The 20,154-nt window shown below is 45.3% G+C and overlaps 1 protein-coding gene across 4 annotated transcripts in view; it reads right to left on the bottom strand.

The window, feature by feature from the left end:
* cita (citron rho-interacting serine/threonine kinase a) overlaps positions 1-20,154 on the bottom strand; it is a 311,435-nt gene that overhangs the window by 181,167 nt on the left and 110,114 nt on the right. For all 4 annotated transcript variants that reach the window (XM_085961882.1, XM_085961879.1, XM_085961880.1 and 1 more), the window contains exon 13: positions 15,877-15,996. In XM_085961882.1, the coding sequence (XP_085818008.1) occupies positions 15,877-15,996 (120 nt within the window). The remainder of the gene's footprint in view (positions 1-15,876; positions 15,997-20,154) is intronic.

The raw sequence follows: 20,154 nt of genomic DNA, 5'->3' as shown, positions 1-20,154 counted from the left end.
CAGACTAGATGCAGGAAGGATGTTCCCGATGGTCAGGGAGTCCAGAACCAGGGGACACAGTCTAAGGATAAAGGGTAGGCCATTTAAGACAGAAATGAGGAGGAATTTCTTCACCCAGAGAGTGGTGAACCTGTGGAACTCTCTACCACAGAAGGCGGTGGAGGCCAGTTCATTAAATATATTCAAGAAGGAGTTGGATATATTTCTTAAAGCTAAAGGGATCAAGGGGTATGGGGAGAAAGCAGGGACCGGGTACTGAATTTGGATGATCAGCCATGATCGCATTGAATGGCGGAGCAGGCTCGAGGGGCCGAATGGCCTACTCCTGCTCCTATCTTCTATGTTTCTATGTTTCTATGACGCTGTGCCATGTTGTGAAGTGCACAGCAAACCACGACGATTCTGGAGACCTTGGCTGCTGAGTACTGCAGGGCTCCACCTGATCTATCCAGGCATCTGAAGTGCATCTTCAGCAAACCGATGGTTTGCTCCATTATGGCTCTGGTGGGCATGTGGCTGGAGTTGTAGCTCTCCTCAGCTTCGTTGGATGGTCTCCTCAACGGCGTCATTAGCCACGTCCTCAGGGGATAGCCCTGGTCTCCAAGTAGCCATCCGTTAAGTTGGTCTGGCGGACTGAATAGCGGAGGCACACTAGACTGGTGCAGTATGAAGGAGTCATGGCAACTGCCAGGGTACATGGCACAAACATGCAAAATTTCCTTCTTGTGGTCACACACCAGCTGAACGTTAAGGGAGTGGAAGCCCTTGCGGTTGACAAAAATACCTGGATTGCGATGGGGTGCCTTAAGGGCCACATGTGTGCAGTCAATGACGCCCTGCACCCTTGGAAAGCCTGCCAGATGAGCTAATCCAACCGCTCACGCCGTGACACTTGCTCGATCCTTGGTGAAATGAATGTGATTGTGCGCGAGGGCAAAGAGGGCATCGGTTACCTGCGTGATGCAAGTGTGCGCGGCCGCCTGGGAGATGCCGCTGATGTCTGCTGCTGATCATTGGAATGAGCCTGAGGCAAAAAAGTGGAGAGTGGTGGTGACTTTGACGGCCACTGGTAATGCTTGTCCACCTGGTCCTCTGGGCAGCAGGTCTTGCTGTAGCATTGCGCAGATGTCAGTCACTACCTCTCGTGAAAGTTGGAGCCACCTTTGGCACTGCTGCTCAGACATGTTGAGATAGCTGACCCTGTGTCTGTAGACCCTGTTTGGGGGCTATCTCCTGCGCCGACAGGCTTCCAGGCGCTGGCCCCTTCTGGCCTGTGCAGCCTCAGGTGGGTGCGCAGCAGCCTGGTGCTCCTGCTGCTGCTGTTGCTGGTGCTGCTGGTGCTCAAGCTCCTCTAATGCCCAGATGGGAAGGAAATAGATGACTCCCATGCTTCTGGTATATGCCTCAGTTGAGGAAGCGCTGAGGGAAGGTGGCGAGAGGGGTTTCCCGGGAGGTCACACTGGAGATGGTTGTCAGGCTCCAAACTTCCACAGGTGTGTTTAAGCCTTCTAAAAGTTGCCCCAGACCTGAGACCACTAAGTCCTGCCACCTGCAAATCATGGCTGATCAAATCTCCTCTTTAATGGTTGACCTGCAGTTGATAGTCAGCAATTCAATAGTGCTCCCGCCAGGTTTCACATTCGTGTTTCCCACCAGGCGTGTTTCACGTGGGAAAAGGGTTAAATTCGCAAGGGCCTTTTAAAATAGGATTATAGAGGCCATTTAGTGGTTGTTAAGGGCCTTAACGACCAGTCCCGCCTGTTGGATGCGGGACGGAGTCGGGACCATCAGACACGCCAGTTAAAATTGCTCGGATTGGGAACCAGGCGGGGGGGGGGGGGGGGGGTCCCGCACGCCAGTTTTTGCGATTTTAACCCCCCACACGCCTCCAATCTCACCTCCACGGCTCAATGAAAATCCTGCCCAATTACTCCAATGGTCTCCTGCCCAATTTTCCAACATCCAACCCTCTAAATTTTAGCTGATCTGAAACAGCTGCTCACATCAAGTTATGCGCGCCTATCATTGCCGATGCTCCAAGTCCTCAAAATTAAAATTCTCATTTTTGCGTTCAAATCACTTAATGGCTTCACCCCTCCCTATCTATGTAACCTCCTTCAGCCCTATAACATCCCTATCAAACTCGCCGTTTCTTTTGCACCAGCCTCTTGTGCATCCCCCTATCTTTTTGACCCATCGCTGCGCCCTTTTTTAAGCTGCCTAGTTCCCATTCTCTGGAAATCCCACCTTAAACCCCACAACCTCATTCTCCTCGAAGAGATTCTTAAAACCCCAGATCTTTCACCAAGCTTTTCGCCACCCTTCGTAATTTCTCTCTTTTGGCCAGCATTCCTTTTTCCTCATTCCTCTGTGAAACGCCTTGAATCTTTTTCTAATTAAAAAGGTGCTGCAGACGCCACTGCTTACACCATCCATGTTCATCAAGGACAGTCGCCTATATCGGGCAAATGGCGCTAACTATAGGAGTCAATTACAAAGTATATAAATACTAGCTGTTTTTGTCTCCAAGAGTCCAATCACCTGTAAAGAGGGTTCTTGGGTGGGGGGAGGGGGGCCAGCTGAAATGGCGAACGTCGAAGTCCTGTCTTCACACTGAGGACAGCCTCCATCATGTTGTGTGGCACTACCACCGTGCTCAATGGGATAGATTCAGAACAGATCTAGCAGCTCAAAACTGGGCAGCCTTGAGGCGCTGTGGGCTATCAGTAGCAGCAGAATTGTATTCCACCACAATCTGTAACCTCATGGACTGGTATATTCCTCACTCTACCATTACCATCAAGCCAGAGGATCAACCCTGGTTCAATAAGGACTGCAGAAGAGCATGCCAGGAGCAGCACCAGGCGTACCTAAAAATGAGGTGCCAACCTGGGGAAGCTGCAACACAGGACTACATGCATGCTAAAAAGCAGAAGCAGCATGCTATAGACAGGACTAAGAGATCCCACAATCAACATATCAGATCAAAGCTCTGCAGTCCTACCACATCCAGTCGTGAATGGTGGTGGACCATTAAACAACTAACTAACCGGCACTAAGCTCATGGTCTACAGAGCAGCAGTGATACCCGCCCTGCTGTATGCCTCAGAGACATGGACCATGTACAGCAGGCACCTCAAAGCACTGGAGAGGTACCACCATCGCTGCCTCTGCAAGATCCTGCAAATCCATTGGCAGGATAGGTGCACCAACGTCAGTGTTCTGGCTCAGGCCAACATCCCCAGCATCGAAGCTTTGACCACGCTCAATCAGCTCCGATGGACGGGTCACATTGTCCGCATGCCCAATGTGAGACTCCCAAAACAAGCACTCTACCCGGAGCTCCGGCACGGCAAGAAAGCCCCAGGTGGGCAGAGGAAATGCTTCATGGACACCCTCAAAGCCTCCTTAAAAAAGTGTAACATCCCCACCGACACCTGGGAATCCCTGGCCCAAGTCCGCACAAAGTGGAGGAGAAACATCCAGGAAGGCGCCGAACACCTCGAGTCTCTTCGCCGGGAGCAAGTGGAAGCTAAGCGCAGGCAGCGCATGTCAACCCAAGCACCCCACCCACCCGCCCCTTCAACCACCGTCTGCCCCACCTGTGACAGAGACTGTAGGTCCCGCATTGGACTCAGCAGTCACCTGCAAACTCATTTTTAATATGGAAGCAAGTCATCCTCGGTTCCGAGGGACTGCCTAAGAAGAAGAAGAAGAACGGGAGGAGGGGGGCTCCATGAATATCCCCATCCTGAATGATGGTGGAGCCCAGCACGTGAGTGCAAAAGACAAGGCTAAAACGTTTGCAACCAGCTTCAGCCAGAAGTGCGAGTAGATGATCCATATCGGCCTACTCCTGAGGTCCCCACCATCACAGAAGCCAGTCTTCAGCCAATTCCATTCACTCCACATGATATCAAGAAACAGCTGAGCGCACAGGATACAGCAAAGATTGTGGACCCCGACAACATCCCGGCTGTCGTGCTGAAGACTTGTGCTCCAGAACTAGCCGCGCCTCTAGCCAAGCTGTTCCACTACAACTATAACACTGGCATCTATCCAACAATGTGGAAAACTGCCCAGGTATGTCCTGTCCACAAAAAGCAGGACAAATCCAATCCGGCCAATTACCGCCCCATCAGACTACTCTCAATCATCAGCAAAGTGATGGAAGGTGTCATTGAGAGTGCTATCAAGTAGCAGTTACTCACCAATAACTTTCTCACTGATGCCCAGTTTGGGTTCCGCCAAGACCACTGGGCTCCAGGCCTCATTACAGCATGGTCCAAACATGGGCAAAAGAGCTGAATTCCAGAGGTGAAGTGAGAGTGACTGCCCTTGACACCAAGGCAGCAGTTGACCGAGTGTGGCATCAAGGAGCCCAAATAAAACTGAAGTCAATGGGAATCTGGGGAAAAACACTCCACTGGCTGGAGTCATACCTAGCACAAAGGAAGATAGTTGTGGTGGATGGAGGTCAATCATCACAGCCCCAGGACATGGCTGCAGCAGTTCCTCAGGGCAGTGTCCTAGGCCCAACCATCTTCAGCTGCTTCATCAATGAACTTCCCTCCAACATAAGGTCAGAAATGGGGATGTTCGCTGATGACTGCAGTGTTCAGTGCCATTCACAACTCCTCAGATAATGAAGCAGTCCATGCCCGCATACAACAAGACATGGACGACGTTCAGGCTTGGGCTGATAAGTGGCAGGTAACGTTCGCACCACACAAGTGCCAGGCAATGACTATCTCCAACAAGCGAGAGTCTAACCAGCGCCCCTTGACATTCAACAGCATTACCATTGCCGAATCCACCACCATCAACATCCTGGGGGTCACCATTGACCAGAAACTTAACTGGACCAGCCACATAAATACTGTGGCAACAAGAGCAGGTCAGAGGCTAGGTATTCTGCAGCGAGTGTCTCACCTCCTGACTCCCCAAAGTCTTTCCACCATCTACAAGGCACAAGTCAGGAGTGTGATGGAATACTCTCCACTTGCCTGGATGAGTGCAGCTCCAACAACACTCAAGAAGCTCGACACCATCCAGGACAAAGCAGCCCGCTTGACTGGCACCCCATCCACCACCTTAAACATTCACTCCCTCCACCACCGGCGTACCGTGGCTGCAGTGTGTACCATCTACAAGATGCATTGCAGCAACTCGCCAAGGCTACTTCAGCAGCACTTCCCAAATCCGCGACCTCTTCCACCTAGAAGAACAAGCGCAGCAGCCGCATGGGAACACCACCACCTGCAAGTTCCCCTCCAAGTCACACACCATGCTGACTTAGAAGTATATCGCCATTCCTTCATCGTCACTGGGTCAAAATCCTGGAACTCCCTCCCTAACAGCACTGTGGCAGTATCTTCACCACACGGACTGCAGTGGTTCAAGAAGGTGGCTCACCACCACCTTCTCGAGGGCAATTAGGGATGGGCAATAAATGCTGGCCTTGCCAGCGACGCCCACATCCCATGAACGAATAAAAAAAGAGAAACAGTTCTGGCTCTAAACTGGATCCTTGACATAACGTAGGTGTATCTGGCAAAAAAAAGCAGAGTTTATAGTGTTATACAAGCAGGATATTTGAGCTCCCAGTAAGATTAATCTATTACCATAACTAGGCTAATGCCCTACCAAATGCACCTGGTAGGAGTTCAGATGAATGCTACAAGAGCACATCTGCCAAAGTTCAGAAAATAATCCTCTGGAATATCTGCCTGGGACAGAGATCTAAAGAACTAAGGCCTTCAGAGTGAGAGCCTTTGCCGAATTAAATACACCACATGCAATAGGCAAAGGGTCCATATCAAACTCAGAATTGGTGAATAAGCACCTAATCTTCAGCATCGGTGATGGCCTCCAGCTGTTCCTATTACAGAATAGAAGCACCTTAAGTTCAGCTGACTAGGCCCCTTGACAGCAGAGGTAAAGCAGCAATGTTTGCACCAGTTCCTGAATGGAGTTTCTCACTGAGAAAATGCCATAAACTTGCTACTGAGAAGTTAAAGGGGGACCCACAATCCCTGATGTTTTAGGAAATGAAGTAACAATCTTGGGGATTACCAATATGTCTAGCTGTCTGTCAGTCTGAGCATGTGCAGTGTGCAAAATTACCCAAGATTATAAGCATCATTTTGTCAGATCAACTGAAATAAATCTCTCCAGTCTTTGGTTGTTTTTAAAAATTATTTGGGAAAAAAAACACAAGGGCAAACATCAAAACATTTATTCAGTTAAGCGTTAGATTTATTTATTTTTTTAATAAAAAGAGGGGGGTTATGTGTGTGAGCCAATGAAAAATTGGCAGAGACCAGCTTCAAATATGACAGGCAGTATACTTTTATCATCAAATTCCAATTATTTTTCCTCAGTGGAAAACTGTGTCTTTCTGTAGAACAGTATTTCAGTTTGTATATTTTTGAAATTCATTTGAATGCAAACTGGATGATGAACTTAAGCAGATTTAAAATTAACCTTTTTAAATAAAAGCTATCAACTTCCTTTTGTTATTTCAGAAAACATGGCAAGCTAACAGTGAGGGCTGGACAGGAAGACAAATAGTCAGAATATTAGTAAGCCTGAGGATTGGGAGAGTTTCAGAAACCAGCAAAGATTGACCAACAAATTTATAAAAAGGAAAAAAATAGAATGAGAGAAAACTAGCAATAAATATAAAAGCAGATTGTAAGAGTTTTGACAAGTATGTAAAAAGGAAAAGAGAGTAGCAAAAGTAAACATTGGTCCCTTAGAGGCTGAGACAGGAGAAATTATAATGGGGAGTAAGTAAATGGCAGAAACGTTAAACAAATATTTTGTATCTGTCTTCACAGTAGAAGACACAAAGAATATACCAAAACTGGTGGGGAACCAAGCGTCTAATGAGGGTGAGGAACTTAACATAATTAATATAAGTAGAGAAAAAGTACCAGAGCAACTAATGGGACTAAAAGCTGACAAATTCCCCTGGACCTGACGGCCTGCATCCTAGGGTTCTAAAAGAGGTGAATGAAGAGATAGTGGATGCATTGGTTTTGATCTTCCAAAAAGGGAATATAAAAACTGACTGTAAAAGCTTCTATAGATATGTGAAGAGAAAAAGATTGGTGAAGTCACATGTAGGTCCATTGCAGTCAGAATCAGGGGAATTTATAATGAGGAACAAAGAAATGGCAGACCAATTAAATACATACTTTGGTTCTGTCTTCACAAAGGAGGACACAAATAACCTCCCAGAGATGTCGGGGAACATAGGGTCTGATGAAAGGGAGGAACTGAATGAAATCAGTATTTGTAGGGAAATGGTGTTAGGGAAATTGACGGGATTGAAGGCCGATAAATCCCCAAGGCCTGATGGTCTACATCCTAGGGTACTTAAGGAAGTGGCCCTAGAAATAGTAGATGCATTGCTGGTTATCTTCCAAAATTCTATAGACTCTGGAACAGTTCCCATGGATTGGAGGGTAGCTAATGTAACCCCGCTATTTAAAAAAGGTGGTAGAGAGAAAAAGGGGAATTATAGACCGGTAAGCCTGACATCGGTAGTGGGGAAAATGCTAGAGTCCATTATAAAAGATGTAATAGCAGAGCACTTGGAAAACAGTGACAGGATTGGACAAAGTCAACATGGATTTACAAAAGGTAAATCGTGCTTGACTAATCTACTGGAATTTTTGAGGATGTAACTGGTAGAATAGATAAGGGAGAACCAGTGGATGTGGTGTATTTGGACTTTCAGAAGGCTTTCAATAAGGTCCCGCATAAGAGATTAGCGTGCAAAGTTAAAGCACATGGGATTGGGGGTATGGTACTGACTTGGATAGAGAACTGGTTGGCAGATAGGAAGCAAAGAGTTGGAATAAACGGGTCTTTTTCCGAGTGGCAGTCAGTGACTAGTGGGGTACCGCAGGGATCAGTGCTAGGACCCCAGCTATTCACAATATATATTAATGATCTAGACGAGGGAACTAGATGTAATATCTCCAAGTTTGCAGACGACACAAAGCTGGGTGGGCGTGTGTGCTGTGAGGAGGATACCGAGAAACTCCAGTATGATTTGGACAGGTTTGGTGATTATACTGCATCTGCCATGCATCTGCCCAATGTGGATAAATACGAGGTTATCCACTTGTGGCAAGAACAGGAAGGCAGATTATTATCTGAACGGCAATAGATTGGGAGAAGGGCAAGTGCAACGAGACCTGGGTGTCCTTGTGCACCAGTCGCTGAAGGTAAGCATGCAGGTGCAGCAGGCGGTTAAGAAGGCAAATGGTATGTTGGCCTTCATAGCGAGAGGATTCAAGTACAGGAGCAAGGATGTCTTGCTGCAGTTGTACAGGGCCTTGGTGAAACCACACCTGGAGTATTCTGTGCAGTTTTGGTCGCCTTATCTGAGGAGGGAGGCTCTTGCCATGGAGGGAGTGCAGCGAAGATTCACCAGACTGATACCTGGGATGGCAGGAATGACGTATGAGGAGAGATTGGGTCGATTGGGCTTATATTCACTGGAGTTTAGAAGAATGAGAGGGGGTCTCATTGAAACTTATAAAATTCTAACAGGACTAGACAGACTAGATGCAGAAAGGATGTTCCTGATGGCGGGGGAGTCCAGAACCGGGGGTCACAGTCTAAAGGGGTAAGCCTTTTAGGACAGAGATGAGGAGGAATTTCCTCACCCAGAGAGTGGTGAACCTGTGGAATTCTCTACCGCAAAAGGCAATTGAGGCCAATTCATTAAATATATTGAAGGAGTCAGATATATTTCTTAAGGCTAAAGAGGTCAAGGGATATGGGGAGAAAGCAGGGACAGGGTACTGAATTTGGATGATCAGCCATGATATCATTAAATGGCGGAGCAGGCTCGAGGTTGAAGGACTTGGAGGGGTCGAGATGTCGGTGTTCAGGTGAGTGATGTGTGCATGAGTGCAAAGGTAAGTGTGTTTGGTGTGTCTAAAGTGATTAAATAAGTTTTACATACCTTTTCAGCCTTCCTTCCTTTAGGTTCCAGGAGTCCCTCATCTCACCGGCACAGAAATCAGAATGGCTGCGAACTGTCAAAAGTGACAGCCTGCAGCTTTCTGTGCAGCAGAGATTTCTAACTGAGTCTGTGGAGAAGGACTCAGGTTAGAAGTAAGACGGTCAGTGTTTGACAGCTTCAAAAAGGTGTGAAACACTGATATTTCATCTGTCAAAAACTCTTGACAGATGAAATTTCAGTCTGTGACGTCACCTGTTGCCGGGTGGCCCTTAATTGGCCTGCTGAGCCCGCTGGGCGGGCTCAACAAGGTCAATCAAGTTAAAATCGCGTGGATTGGCCGCATCTCGATGGAGGCGGGACTACAACCCTGAAAGTTGTAGTCTCGCCTCCAACCAGACTCCTGAGTTAAATTCCTGCCCAAAGAGTCTGCAAAGGGATACAGATAGACTAAGTGAGTAGGAGTGGGCAGTAAGATGGCAGATGGAGTATAATGTAGGGAAATGTGAGGTTATTCACTTTGGTAGGAAGAATAGAAAAACAGAATATTTTTTAAATGGTGAGAAACTTTCAAATGTTGGTGTTCAGAGAGATTTGGGTGTCCTCGTGCAAGAAACACAGAAAGCTAGCATGCAGGTACAGCAAGCAATAAGGAAGGCAAATGGAATGTTGGCCTTTATTGCAAGGGGGTTGGAGTATAAGAGTAAGGAAGCCTTGGTGAGACCACACCTGGAGTACTGTGCACAGCTTTGGTCTCCTTATCTAAGGAAGGATATACTTGCCTAGGAGGTGATGCAACAAAGGTTCACTAGATTGATTCCTGGGATGAGAGATTGTGTAGAATGGGCCTATACGCTCTGGAGTTTAGAAGAATGAGAGGTGATCTCATTGAAACATACAAGATTCTGAAGGGAATTGACAGGGTCGAAGCTGAGAGGTCGTTTCCCCTGGCTGGAGTGTCTAGAACTAGGGGGCATAGTCACAGGATATGGGGTAGGCCATTTAAAACTGAAATGAGGCGGAATTTCTTCTCAGAGGATTGTCAATCTTTGGAATTCTCTGCCCCAGAGGGCTGTGAATGCTGAGTCTTTGAGTATATTCAAGGCTGATAGCTAGATAGATTTTTGGAATCAAGGGATATAGAGATCGGGCGGGAAAGTAGAGTTGAAGTCGATGATCAGCCATGATCTCATTGAATGGCGGAGCAGGCTCGAGGGGCTGTATGGCCTACTCCTGCTCTTATTTCTTATGTTCTTAATGCAGTGTCCTATTATTAAGATTTGCATATATAGCTGCGTTGGGGGGGAAAAACACTAATCATTTGCTGTTGAGTGGAAAACCCCAGAAGCCATAGGGCAATTTATATTTATATCTTAATTTGATAAATGTAACCATTTCACAAGCCACTCCTCCCCCTTCACCCCCACAAAACAGATTCTTACTTCAGGTGAATGCATTTTGAGGTAATTTCTGCAAGTGTTTATGATCAACAGCAATATTGTCTACTAACAGAGGATACTGGTTTCAAGCTCCAATTCAATTTCTAAGAGATGCAAAAATTGGTGATTGAATTTTGCTCATTAAAATTAAAATCACATTTAATTAAAGCAGCCATGTGTTCATTTACTGTTCCAGAGAGTGCAATCTGTTTAGTTATTTAGGCAGCTGTGGTACTTATTTATTCAAGCAAAACAGCATTTACTAATTGTCCACTTATGATGGGTGAACAGGACTTCGAACGAGTTAGAATACAGGCAGCAGAGTTTTGGAGGAGCTTAAGTTTATGGCAGGTGAAAGATTATTACAAAAGGAATGGAGTATAAAAGAGTAAAGAAGTCTTGCTGCAATTATATAGGGCCTTGGTGAGACTACACTGGGAGTACTGTGAACGGTTTTGGTCTCCTTACCTAAAGAAGGATATATTTGCCTTAGAGGGAGTGCAACGAAGGTTCACTAGGTTGATTCCTGGGATGGGGGAATTGTCCTAGGAGAGATTGAGGAGACTAGGCCTATATTCCCTAGAATTTAGATGAATGAGAGCTGATCTCATTGAAACATATAAAATTATAAAGGGGTCACAGTCTCAGAATAAGGGGTCGGCCATTTAGAACTGAGATGAGGAGAAATTTCTTCACACAAAGGGTGGTGAATCTTTGGAATTCTCTACCCCCAGAGGACTGTGGAGGCTCAGTCATTGGGTATATTCAAGACTGAGGTCAATGGGTTTCTCGATATTAAGGGAATCAAGGGATATGGGGATACTGTGGCCAAGTGGAGTTGAGATAGAAGATCAGCCATGATCTTATCGAATGGTGGAGCAGGCTCGAAGGGCCGAATGGCCTACTCACATAAATCATAAAATAGTGCAGCGCAGAAAGAGGCCATTCGGCCCACCTAGTCTGCGTCGGCTCTCTTGACAAGCAATCCAGTTAGTCCCACTCCCCCGCTCTTTCCCCATATCCCTGCAATTTTTTCTCTTTCAAGTATTTATCGAATTCCCTTTTGAAGGCTACGACTGAATCTGTATCCACCACCCTATCACAGTGCATTCCAAATCCTAACCACTCATCGGGTAAAAAAGTTTTCTCCTCGTGTCGCCTCTGGTTCTTTTGCCAATCACCTTAAATCTGTGCCCTCTGGTTATTATTTTTTTATATACGTTAGCCTTTTATGTTAGTTGCCAATCTATTCTCGTACTGTCTCTTTGCCCCTCATTTCCTTTTTCACTTCTCCCTTGTACTTTTATAATGCCACTGTATACCGCAGAAAATCAGCCATTCACAACTGTTTTCTATTCCTTAGCCAATGTTGTCTCCATGCCATACTCCTGCTCCTATTTGTTATGTTCTTCTGGAGGCTGGCCAGGAGAGCATTGGAATAGTCGAGTCTGGAGCTAACAAACGCACGAATGAGGGTTTCAGCAGCAGACGTGCTGAGGCAGGGGCGGAGTTGGGCGATATTACGGAGGTGGAAGTTGGCGGTCTTGATGATGGATAGGATATGGGGTTGGAAGCTCAACTCGAGGTTATGAACAGTCTGGTTCAGCCTCAGATTGTGGCCATGGAGGGGGAATGGAATCGGAGTTAGTGGCAGGGACCGAAAGCAATGGCTTCAGTCTTCCCAATATTTAATTGGAGGAAATTCCTGCTCATCAAATACTGGCTGTTGGACAACCAGCGTGACAAATCATAGTCAGTGGAGGGGTCGAGAGAGGTGGGGGAGATAGGCCTGGGTGTCGCCAGCTTATATGTGGAATCTGATGTTTGTGTTTTCAGATGACACAGTGGAATCTGCAACTTTATTTATACACTATGATGATCTTTGGATATCGAAAAGAAAATACATATTTATCCAGAGGTTAATCACAAAACAATGAATTCAATATGTCTACCAATAGATTACAAACAGTGCCCCTCCAAATGCTGTCCCTGTCCTTCTCCCTCACATTGCTGACAAGCTCCAGGAATCCAACAAAAAAGCCAAACCCCACATTCCACCCCCAGTTATGCCAAGCCCAGGTTCTCCCTCCACAGTGGTATCAAACCACAGGACACTACCCATGTCACCAAACATCATCACCCCCACTCCAAAACTGCTCCACAGTGCTGCCAAAATCCATCACGCTTCCTCCTCAGTACTGCTAAATATCAGGTATCTACTTCCAACAAGGTTCATCTTACCCAGGGTCTTGCTGTGTATCCTCAATTTAAAGGTAAGGGATAAGGGTAAGGATAAGTTCATTACTTGTAAAGGAAATTTATATAAATAAAATAAAGACCTTCATTCATGAATACAAGAATGATCAAGACCACTGACTTACAGTTTTAAAAGGTGAACAGTTGTAAAATTCAATATTAAAACACCAATAAAAATACCTCAAGAATACCTTGTAATAAAGACACAATTTTAATTCTTCAGCCACCATAAATCAGTGGCCCCGATAATGCATTATGCACAACACCCTTATTGTTATAAAACATCTTCATGCTTACGATGAGCACCCAGTGACTGAAACGTACCTTTTTTTCCTATGGTGAATTTACTAACTTGTATTTTGTATTGCTAGAATCAATACACAAGGCCAAACAAAGTATTTTTTCAACAGAAAACCATCAGCTTAAGCCAGATGGTTTTCATCAAGGTGCAAGTTTGTTCTGGCCCACACAATGTTTACCTGAATTGTTAACCAGGGGCAGGAGATGAGGCCATTATTTGCAATTCTGAAATCTAAATTCATATCCAAGATTGCCCACATCATTCCTCAGAAGTATTTCGCGACACCTTGCTGCTTAAGGGGTCATGCTATTCAATTTGCCCAGTATGGCAGAGTCAGGCTACAAGAAGTTTCCTTCACCGTCAAGACATTCTAAGCAATTGATAAACTGTGACTGACTGCTGATGTGAGGTGCTTATGCAGTCATCCGTTGGCTTTGTGTCAAGATTCTGTGGGGATGTTTGCAGGATATATCATAGATCAATAATAGGAAGAAGGGGAAGATTCCATCTGCCTGAAAAGAACACATTTTTAACCAATTCTTTTACATGTGTTGTGCAAGGAAGAAACATCTACAAAGAAACTTGCTTAATGGCAAAAAGCCTTTTGTACTGAGGTGTGGGAAATGCAGCTTTATCTATGCAGCAGCCCTAGGTTCTTCAGTTCACCATATTTCCAGACCAGAGTGGCAAGATAGAACTCAATGAGCCCCAAAGCATGCGCTTAAAGACAGAAAGACTTGCATTTATAGAGCGCCTTTCACGACCACCAGACATCTCAAAGTGCTTTACAGCCAAATGAAGTACTTTTTGGAGTGTAGTCACTGTTGTAATGTGAACATTATGTAAACAAATATCATGTGAAGGACTCTGAGAAAAGGACCAAGAAGGTTGACACACTGTTATTTTGGTCACAGAAACAGTTAAAGGTATCCGAGATTAAGTACTGTTTTATTTTTTTATCTGTTGATTTAATTTGCTTCTTTCTTGTAATAAAGAATTCATAGTGTAACTTGAAATATATGGTCTGTCCGCATGGTGTTTTAACTGATATTCGAGAGATCAGGAGTATATGATGGGCATCCTAAACTATTTACAGTAGAACAGCAGTAAAAGGGTAGATAACCCTGAGCTACGCTTTGTCCCATTCATGTTACACAAATGATTTAATATTTTGTTTGAAATGCAGGCCATCTTTTAGAATCTGCTTTTTTGCAGTAAGCAATAGTAGCAGGGTGTTGGCAGAAGGTCTGAATCGTAACAACAGCCAGCACCAACAGGAAGTCTTTCTTCTTCTGCATTGTATCAGCATTTGCACAGCAAGGAATTTATGCAAGGATAGGCAAGAATCTCCAGTCAGTGGAAAACAACACTAAGCTGACCCAAACATACTTTGCCAGAGCAGATGAAGTCAATGCAATGAGCAGAAAAGACCAGGCCTCATAGCCTCCAATATTGCTACAACACAGACAAAGTCCCCGGGTACCAACTTAACTGAAAGTGAAGCCTACTCCCTGTGGTGTCAGTTTGGCTCAGTTGGTAGCATTCTTACATCGAAGTCAGACAGCTGTCGGATCAAGTCCTGCTCCCGGACTCGAGTGGAAAAGCTCAGGTTGACACTTCAGAGCAGCACTAAAAGAATGGTGCATCGTCAGTTGCGCTATCCCTCAGATGAGATGTTACATCAAGGTATGGTATGCATGCTACACTGGTCCAGGTGGACATTTGGCACAATTTGAACAGCCGACAGTCATCACGGTGTCCTGGCCAACGATCTTCCCTCAGCTAATACCATCAAACTAATTGGTCAATCATCTCATTCTGTCTATGGGATCCTGCTGTGTGCACAATGGCTGCAAAATTTCTGGCCTACATAATGGTCACCGCACTTCAAGATAATTTGCTGTATGGGCAATGCTTAGTGACATTTATGAGAAATGTGACAAGAATCCCATGTAAAACTGACAGACCTTTGAGTTTGTTAATTGGACCAGCAACTTGGTCACTTTCAGTTTTCATCTGCGACAGCAAAGGCCTTTAAGCAAATACCTGGTACAGTACTGCCGGACAACATAACTGTCAGAGAAAAGGTTACTGTAGCGACGCAAAATCAAAGCCAAAACAAATAATCTGTAAATGAAAGCTGATACTTAATGACAGGGAAAGGTATTATAAAACCAATGTAGGGATATGACCAAGATACCATTTTGAAAGGGATTAGAAAAAGCTGTAATCATACGATCATTCAATTTTCCACACTAACTTTCTCAGTTTAATCCTGTGCTGCTTAGAGGATGCTCAAGTGAACAACATCTCTGTAAGGACACTGTTGCAGTGTTGTATCCTTCTCAAGAGCATGTTTACGTCAGAAGAAAACCGGTGCAGCATATGTATGCACCACAGTACAAACCAGATAGCAACAATTCAACAAACAACTGGGTAGTGTCATCTACCGAGGCAACTAGTATGACTCCGAGTCCATTTTGTGATTTGGGCTGTCTTTCTCCTTTTAAATATATACCTGGACATGGATCCAATACAGAAATGGAGAAACAATTAGACAAACTCTCACTTCAATTTCAGGAAAATAAGTTTAGCAGTTATACAAGAGAGTCATTAGAATTGTAATAAGCAATGATTTGGTGGCACCCTTATGCAAGACTAGAAAGAAGACTGCAGTGGACTCAACTGATAAAGTGCAAGACTGGACACCATCATGGGGACTATTCATAGTGAAGACCCCAAATCAGAGTTACATGTATTCATTAACCCTGAGCTTGGTCAAGATTCAAACCTTCAGCCATACATGAATAGGGCTTAGTGAATCAAACTGCTCTAAAACAGACTCCTCTAATCCTAGTTGTAGGATATAATAGATTGACCCCTCTTCAGTTAGTTACCTGTTCTTTAATCTCTTGCAATCTGCGGCTCTGCTCTTGAATGTCCTGCAGTAGTTGGAGTGCTTTGTCATCCTCCTGAGATACTTCTACACGTGCCTGCTCAAGACTGCGCTTCAGGCTCTGAGAAGAATCAGAATCACAACATCAGACAGACAGACAATCAGGAAACCCAAGTACATTACGGCTATTTTGTAGTCAAGAATGGATATAAAGTACTTGATCATGCGGATGATATTCTACAGTGAAAGGATCGAGTACTTTGGGACAATTTAACAACATTTGAGTAATGTTCCATCAAAAATTAAATTGTTATCTATATTATCAGCAGTGATCTATTGACAGAAAATCTCAAGCAAAGCTGCCCATACAAAACTGAATCATCTCAATCTAGCATCGTTGTCTTCTTGTTTCCACATTATAAGTTGACTGTTATCAATGCTTTAGGTGATGGAGGACAACGCATTACGAGCAATGGAATAACTTTACACAAGCGCGAGCTTTATTTTTATATGCAGCAGTAAAGTCACGCAATATAGCCAGGGACAAAAAAAGACGATAACCAGACTCCTTAAGGAGACCCTGTTTAGCCAGAAACATGTGCAATTTGCCTTTAATGCTTCCTACAAAAATGCTCCCATCAAGACTCCCCAAAGCCTTTCCACCATCTACAAGGCACAAGTAAGGAGTGTGATGGAATACTCTCCACTTGCCTGGATGAGTGCAGCTCCACCAACACTCAAGAAGCTCGACCCATCCAGGAGAAAGCAGCCCGCTTGATTGACACCCCATCCACCACCTTAAACATTCACTCCCTCCACCACCGGCGTACCGTGGCTGCAGTGTGTACCATCTACAAGATGTACTGCAGCAACTCGCCAAGGCTTCTTCGGCAGCACCTCCCAAACCCATGGCTTCTTCCACCAAGGGCAGCTGGTGCATGGGACACCACCACTTCCAAGTTCCCCTCCAAGTCTCACACCATCGTGACTTAGAAGTATATCGCCGATCCTTCATAGTCACTGGGTCAAAATCCTGGAACTCCCTCCCTAACAGCACTGTGGGAGTACCTTCACCACACGGACTGCAGCGGTTCAAGAAGGCGGCTCACCACCACCTTCTCAAGGGCAATTAGGGATGGGCAGTAGATGCTGGCCTTGCCAGCGGCGCCCACATCCCATAAACAAATTTTTTTTAAAGCACAATCTTGTGTTACTTTATGGGAAAATTCAGTGATAAGACAAGAACTCATTTGCCTTATGGCAGACAAAAATGAAATCTACAACATGCATAATTAATAAAACAATTAAAAATTCTGTTTACTGCTGTAAATAGTGCTTACAAAGTCAAGAAACCCAGGAAGACAAGGAATGTAACTATGACCAAATGCAAATTTAAAACATTAATTTAGAGCACAGGAAGGTGGAGTCAGTCAGCTGCCTGACGTTGCAAGGAATCCTACTATTTAAATCACCAAACCAGATTACTGCATACAGTTTTGGTGTCCATACTTAAGAAAAGGCATACTTGCTCTCGAGTCAGTACAAAGAAGGTTCACTCGGTTAATCCCGGGGATGAGGGGATGGACATATGAGGAGAGGTTGAGTAGATTGGGACTCTGCTCATTGGAGTTCAGAAGAATGAGAGGCAATCTTATTGAAACATATAAGATTGTGAAGGGGTTGGATCGGGTGGATGCGGGGAGGATGTTCCCGATGATGGGTGAAACTAGAACTAGGGGGCATAGTCTTAGAATAAGGGGCTGCTCTTTCAAAACTGAGATGAGGAGCAACTACTTCACTCAGAGGGTGGTAGGTCCATGGAATATGCTGCCCCAAAAAGCTGTAGAAGCTACATCATTACATAAATTTAAAACAGAAATAGACAGTTTCCTAGAAGTAAAGGGAATTAAGGGTTACGGGGAGCGGGCAGGAATTTGGACATGAGTCTAGGTTCGGATCGGACATGGCCCTGTGGGTAGCGGAGCGGGCCCAGGGGCCGTGTAGCCCGATCCTGCTCCTATTTCGTGTGTCTAATTCTGTTAGATTCAGGAGATGGTTCTGTGATAGTAGATTGTCGGTTAGGATCAGATCAGCCATGATCTTATTGAATGTTGGAGCAGGCTCGAGGGGCCGATTGGCCTACTCCTGCTCCTATTTCTTATGTTCTTATGACCAAGCAATCCACTTAAGTAGTTTGTGTTTGCTTGATATGGAGTGCACGCTCTCTCCCCCCAGAGGATACATATCCCACTTACCCAACCCCAGAAAATTTAGGTAGGCTAGAACCAAGGCTCAAATTCCCCCAAATACATAGGGCAACTGCTGGAGTTTAACTAGCCAAAACGACAGAGCATACCAGCAGAGGGTAAGTTTCCTGCAGCCTCTCTTACACTACCCATTAACTTTCAGGGTTGTCCAGAGCCAATTGGACAATCTCCATCCCCCATAACAGACCTATTGTTCAGGTCCCAGCTAGTCAATCAAAAGCACCCTGGAATAATGTAGACCTGCCTGGCTCAGGTAGCAGAACACCTAGTCGGCCACAGAGAATAGATTTGGTCCCAGTGTCCCATTGCCAAGCATGCCAATATTGGGGCTAACTCTATTCCAAACAGACCCCAGTCACCTCCACCGTTCCCCTGCCCTCCAATGCAAGAAGGATGTTCATTGGATAACAGACGAGCACAGCCTTTAGCCCTCGCGAAGCAGATAGGAGCTAGCACAAATTCATTCCAAGGTGCTTGGTGAGCAGCATAACTCACTACAAAATGTGCAAGGGTATTGCCACCATCCACAAGAACACAGACACATACCAAACCCCATCAAATTGTGGCTTCACTTGTACAAGGTGCAAAGCTTCAGCAGCAACTGCCCGTCTCACTGTCATCCAACCAAGGTAGGCACCAAACCCTGAATACACAAGCCCCTTTATAAACCCAGTTACAGGTACATAGAAACATAGAAGATAGGGGTAGGCCATTCGGCCCCTCGAGCCTGCTCCGCCATTTAATGCGATCGTGGCTGATCATCCAAATTCAGTACCCTGTCCCTGCTTTCTCCCCATATCCCTTGATCCCTTTAGCCTTAAGAAATATATCTAACTCCTTCTTGAATATATTTAATAAGTTGCCCTCAACTGCCTTCTGTGGTGGAGAATTCCACAGGTTCACCACTCTCTGGGTGAAGAAATTTCTCCTCATCTGAGTCCTAAATGGCTTACCCCTTATCCTTAGACTGTGACCCTTGGTTCTGGACTCCCCGACCATCGGGAACATCCTTCCTGCATCTAGTCCTGTTAGAATGTTATAAGTTTCAATGAGATCCCCTCTCATTCTTCTAAACTCTAGCGAATATAAGCCTAATCGACCCAATCTCTCCTCATACGCCAATCCTGCCATCACAGGTATCAGTCTGGTGAATCTTTGCTGAACTCCCTCCATGGCAAGAACATCCTTCCTCAGATAAGGCGACCAAAACGGCACACAATACTCAAGGTGTGGTCTCACTAAGGCCCTGTACAACTGCAGCAAGACATCCTTGTTCCTGTACTCGAACCCTCTCGCTACGAAGGCCAACATACCATTTGCCTTCTTAACTGCCTGCTGCACCTGCATGCTTACCTTCAGCGACTGGTGCACAAGGACACCCAGGTCTCGTTGCACGTCCCCTTTTCCCAATCTATTGCCGTTCAGATAATAATCTGTCTTCCTGTTTTTGCCACCAAAGTGGATAACCTCACATTTATCCACATTATACTGCATCTGCCATGCTTCTGCCCAATCACCCAACCTGTCCAAATCATACTGGAGTTTCTCGGCATCCTCCTCACAGCACACACGCCCACCCAGCTTTGTGTCGTCTGCAAACTTGGAGATATTAAGCAGTTAATAATAGGTAAGCCTATTGGTTTGTCAAATGTACTGGTCCAGCAGTTGCTTTCCACATCAGCTATTGGATAGACATCTGCCTTCAGCATGGTGTAAGGATCTACATAGGATCTACTGATGTGCCAGCAGTTGAATGCTCTTGATGTTCCAGTCCAGTGCTGCATACAAGGCTTACCTATTATTAACTGCTTAATCCAGATCCTCATGCAAAGGGATTTACATGTCACAAGACTGTGCCAACCTTACTGAGCTACAAATTCCTGCAACAGTTCCACTTTACAGTTTGTCCTGGAGCCCCCTCATGGGCTAAAGGAAGCTCTTCTGCTTCATGTCAGAAGTAGAACTATTTGGATACATGTCTTGTAAGACAAATTTAGCCCACATTGAGACTT

Source organism: Somniosus microcephalus, chromosome 19, assembly GCF_052327205.1.
Source record: "Somniosus microcephalus isolate GS21.2 chromosome 19, FLI_Smic_1.0, whole genome shotgun sequence".
NCBI classification, from domain to species: domain Eukaryota; kingdom Metazoa; phylum Chordata; class Chondrichthyes; order Squaliformes; family Somniosidae; genus Somniosus; species Somniosus microcephalus.
This window is presented reverse-complemented; position numbering and strand designations above follow the sequence as displayed.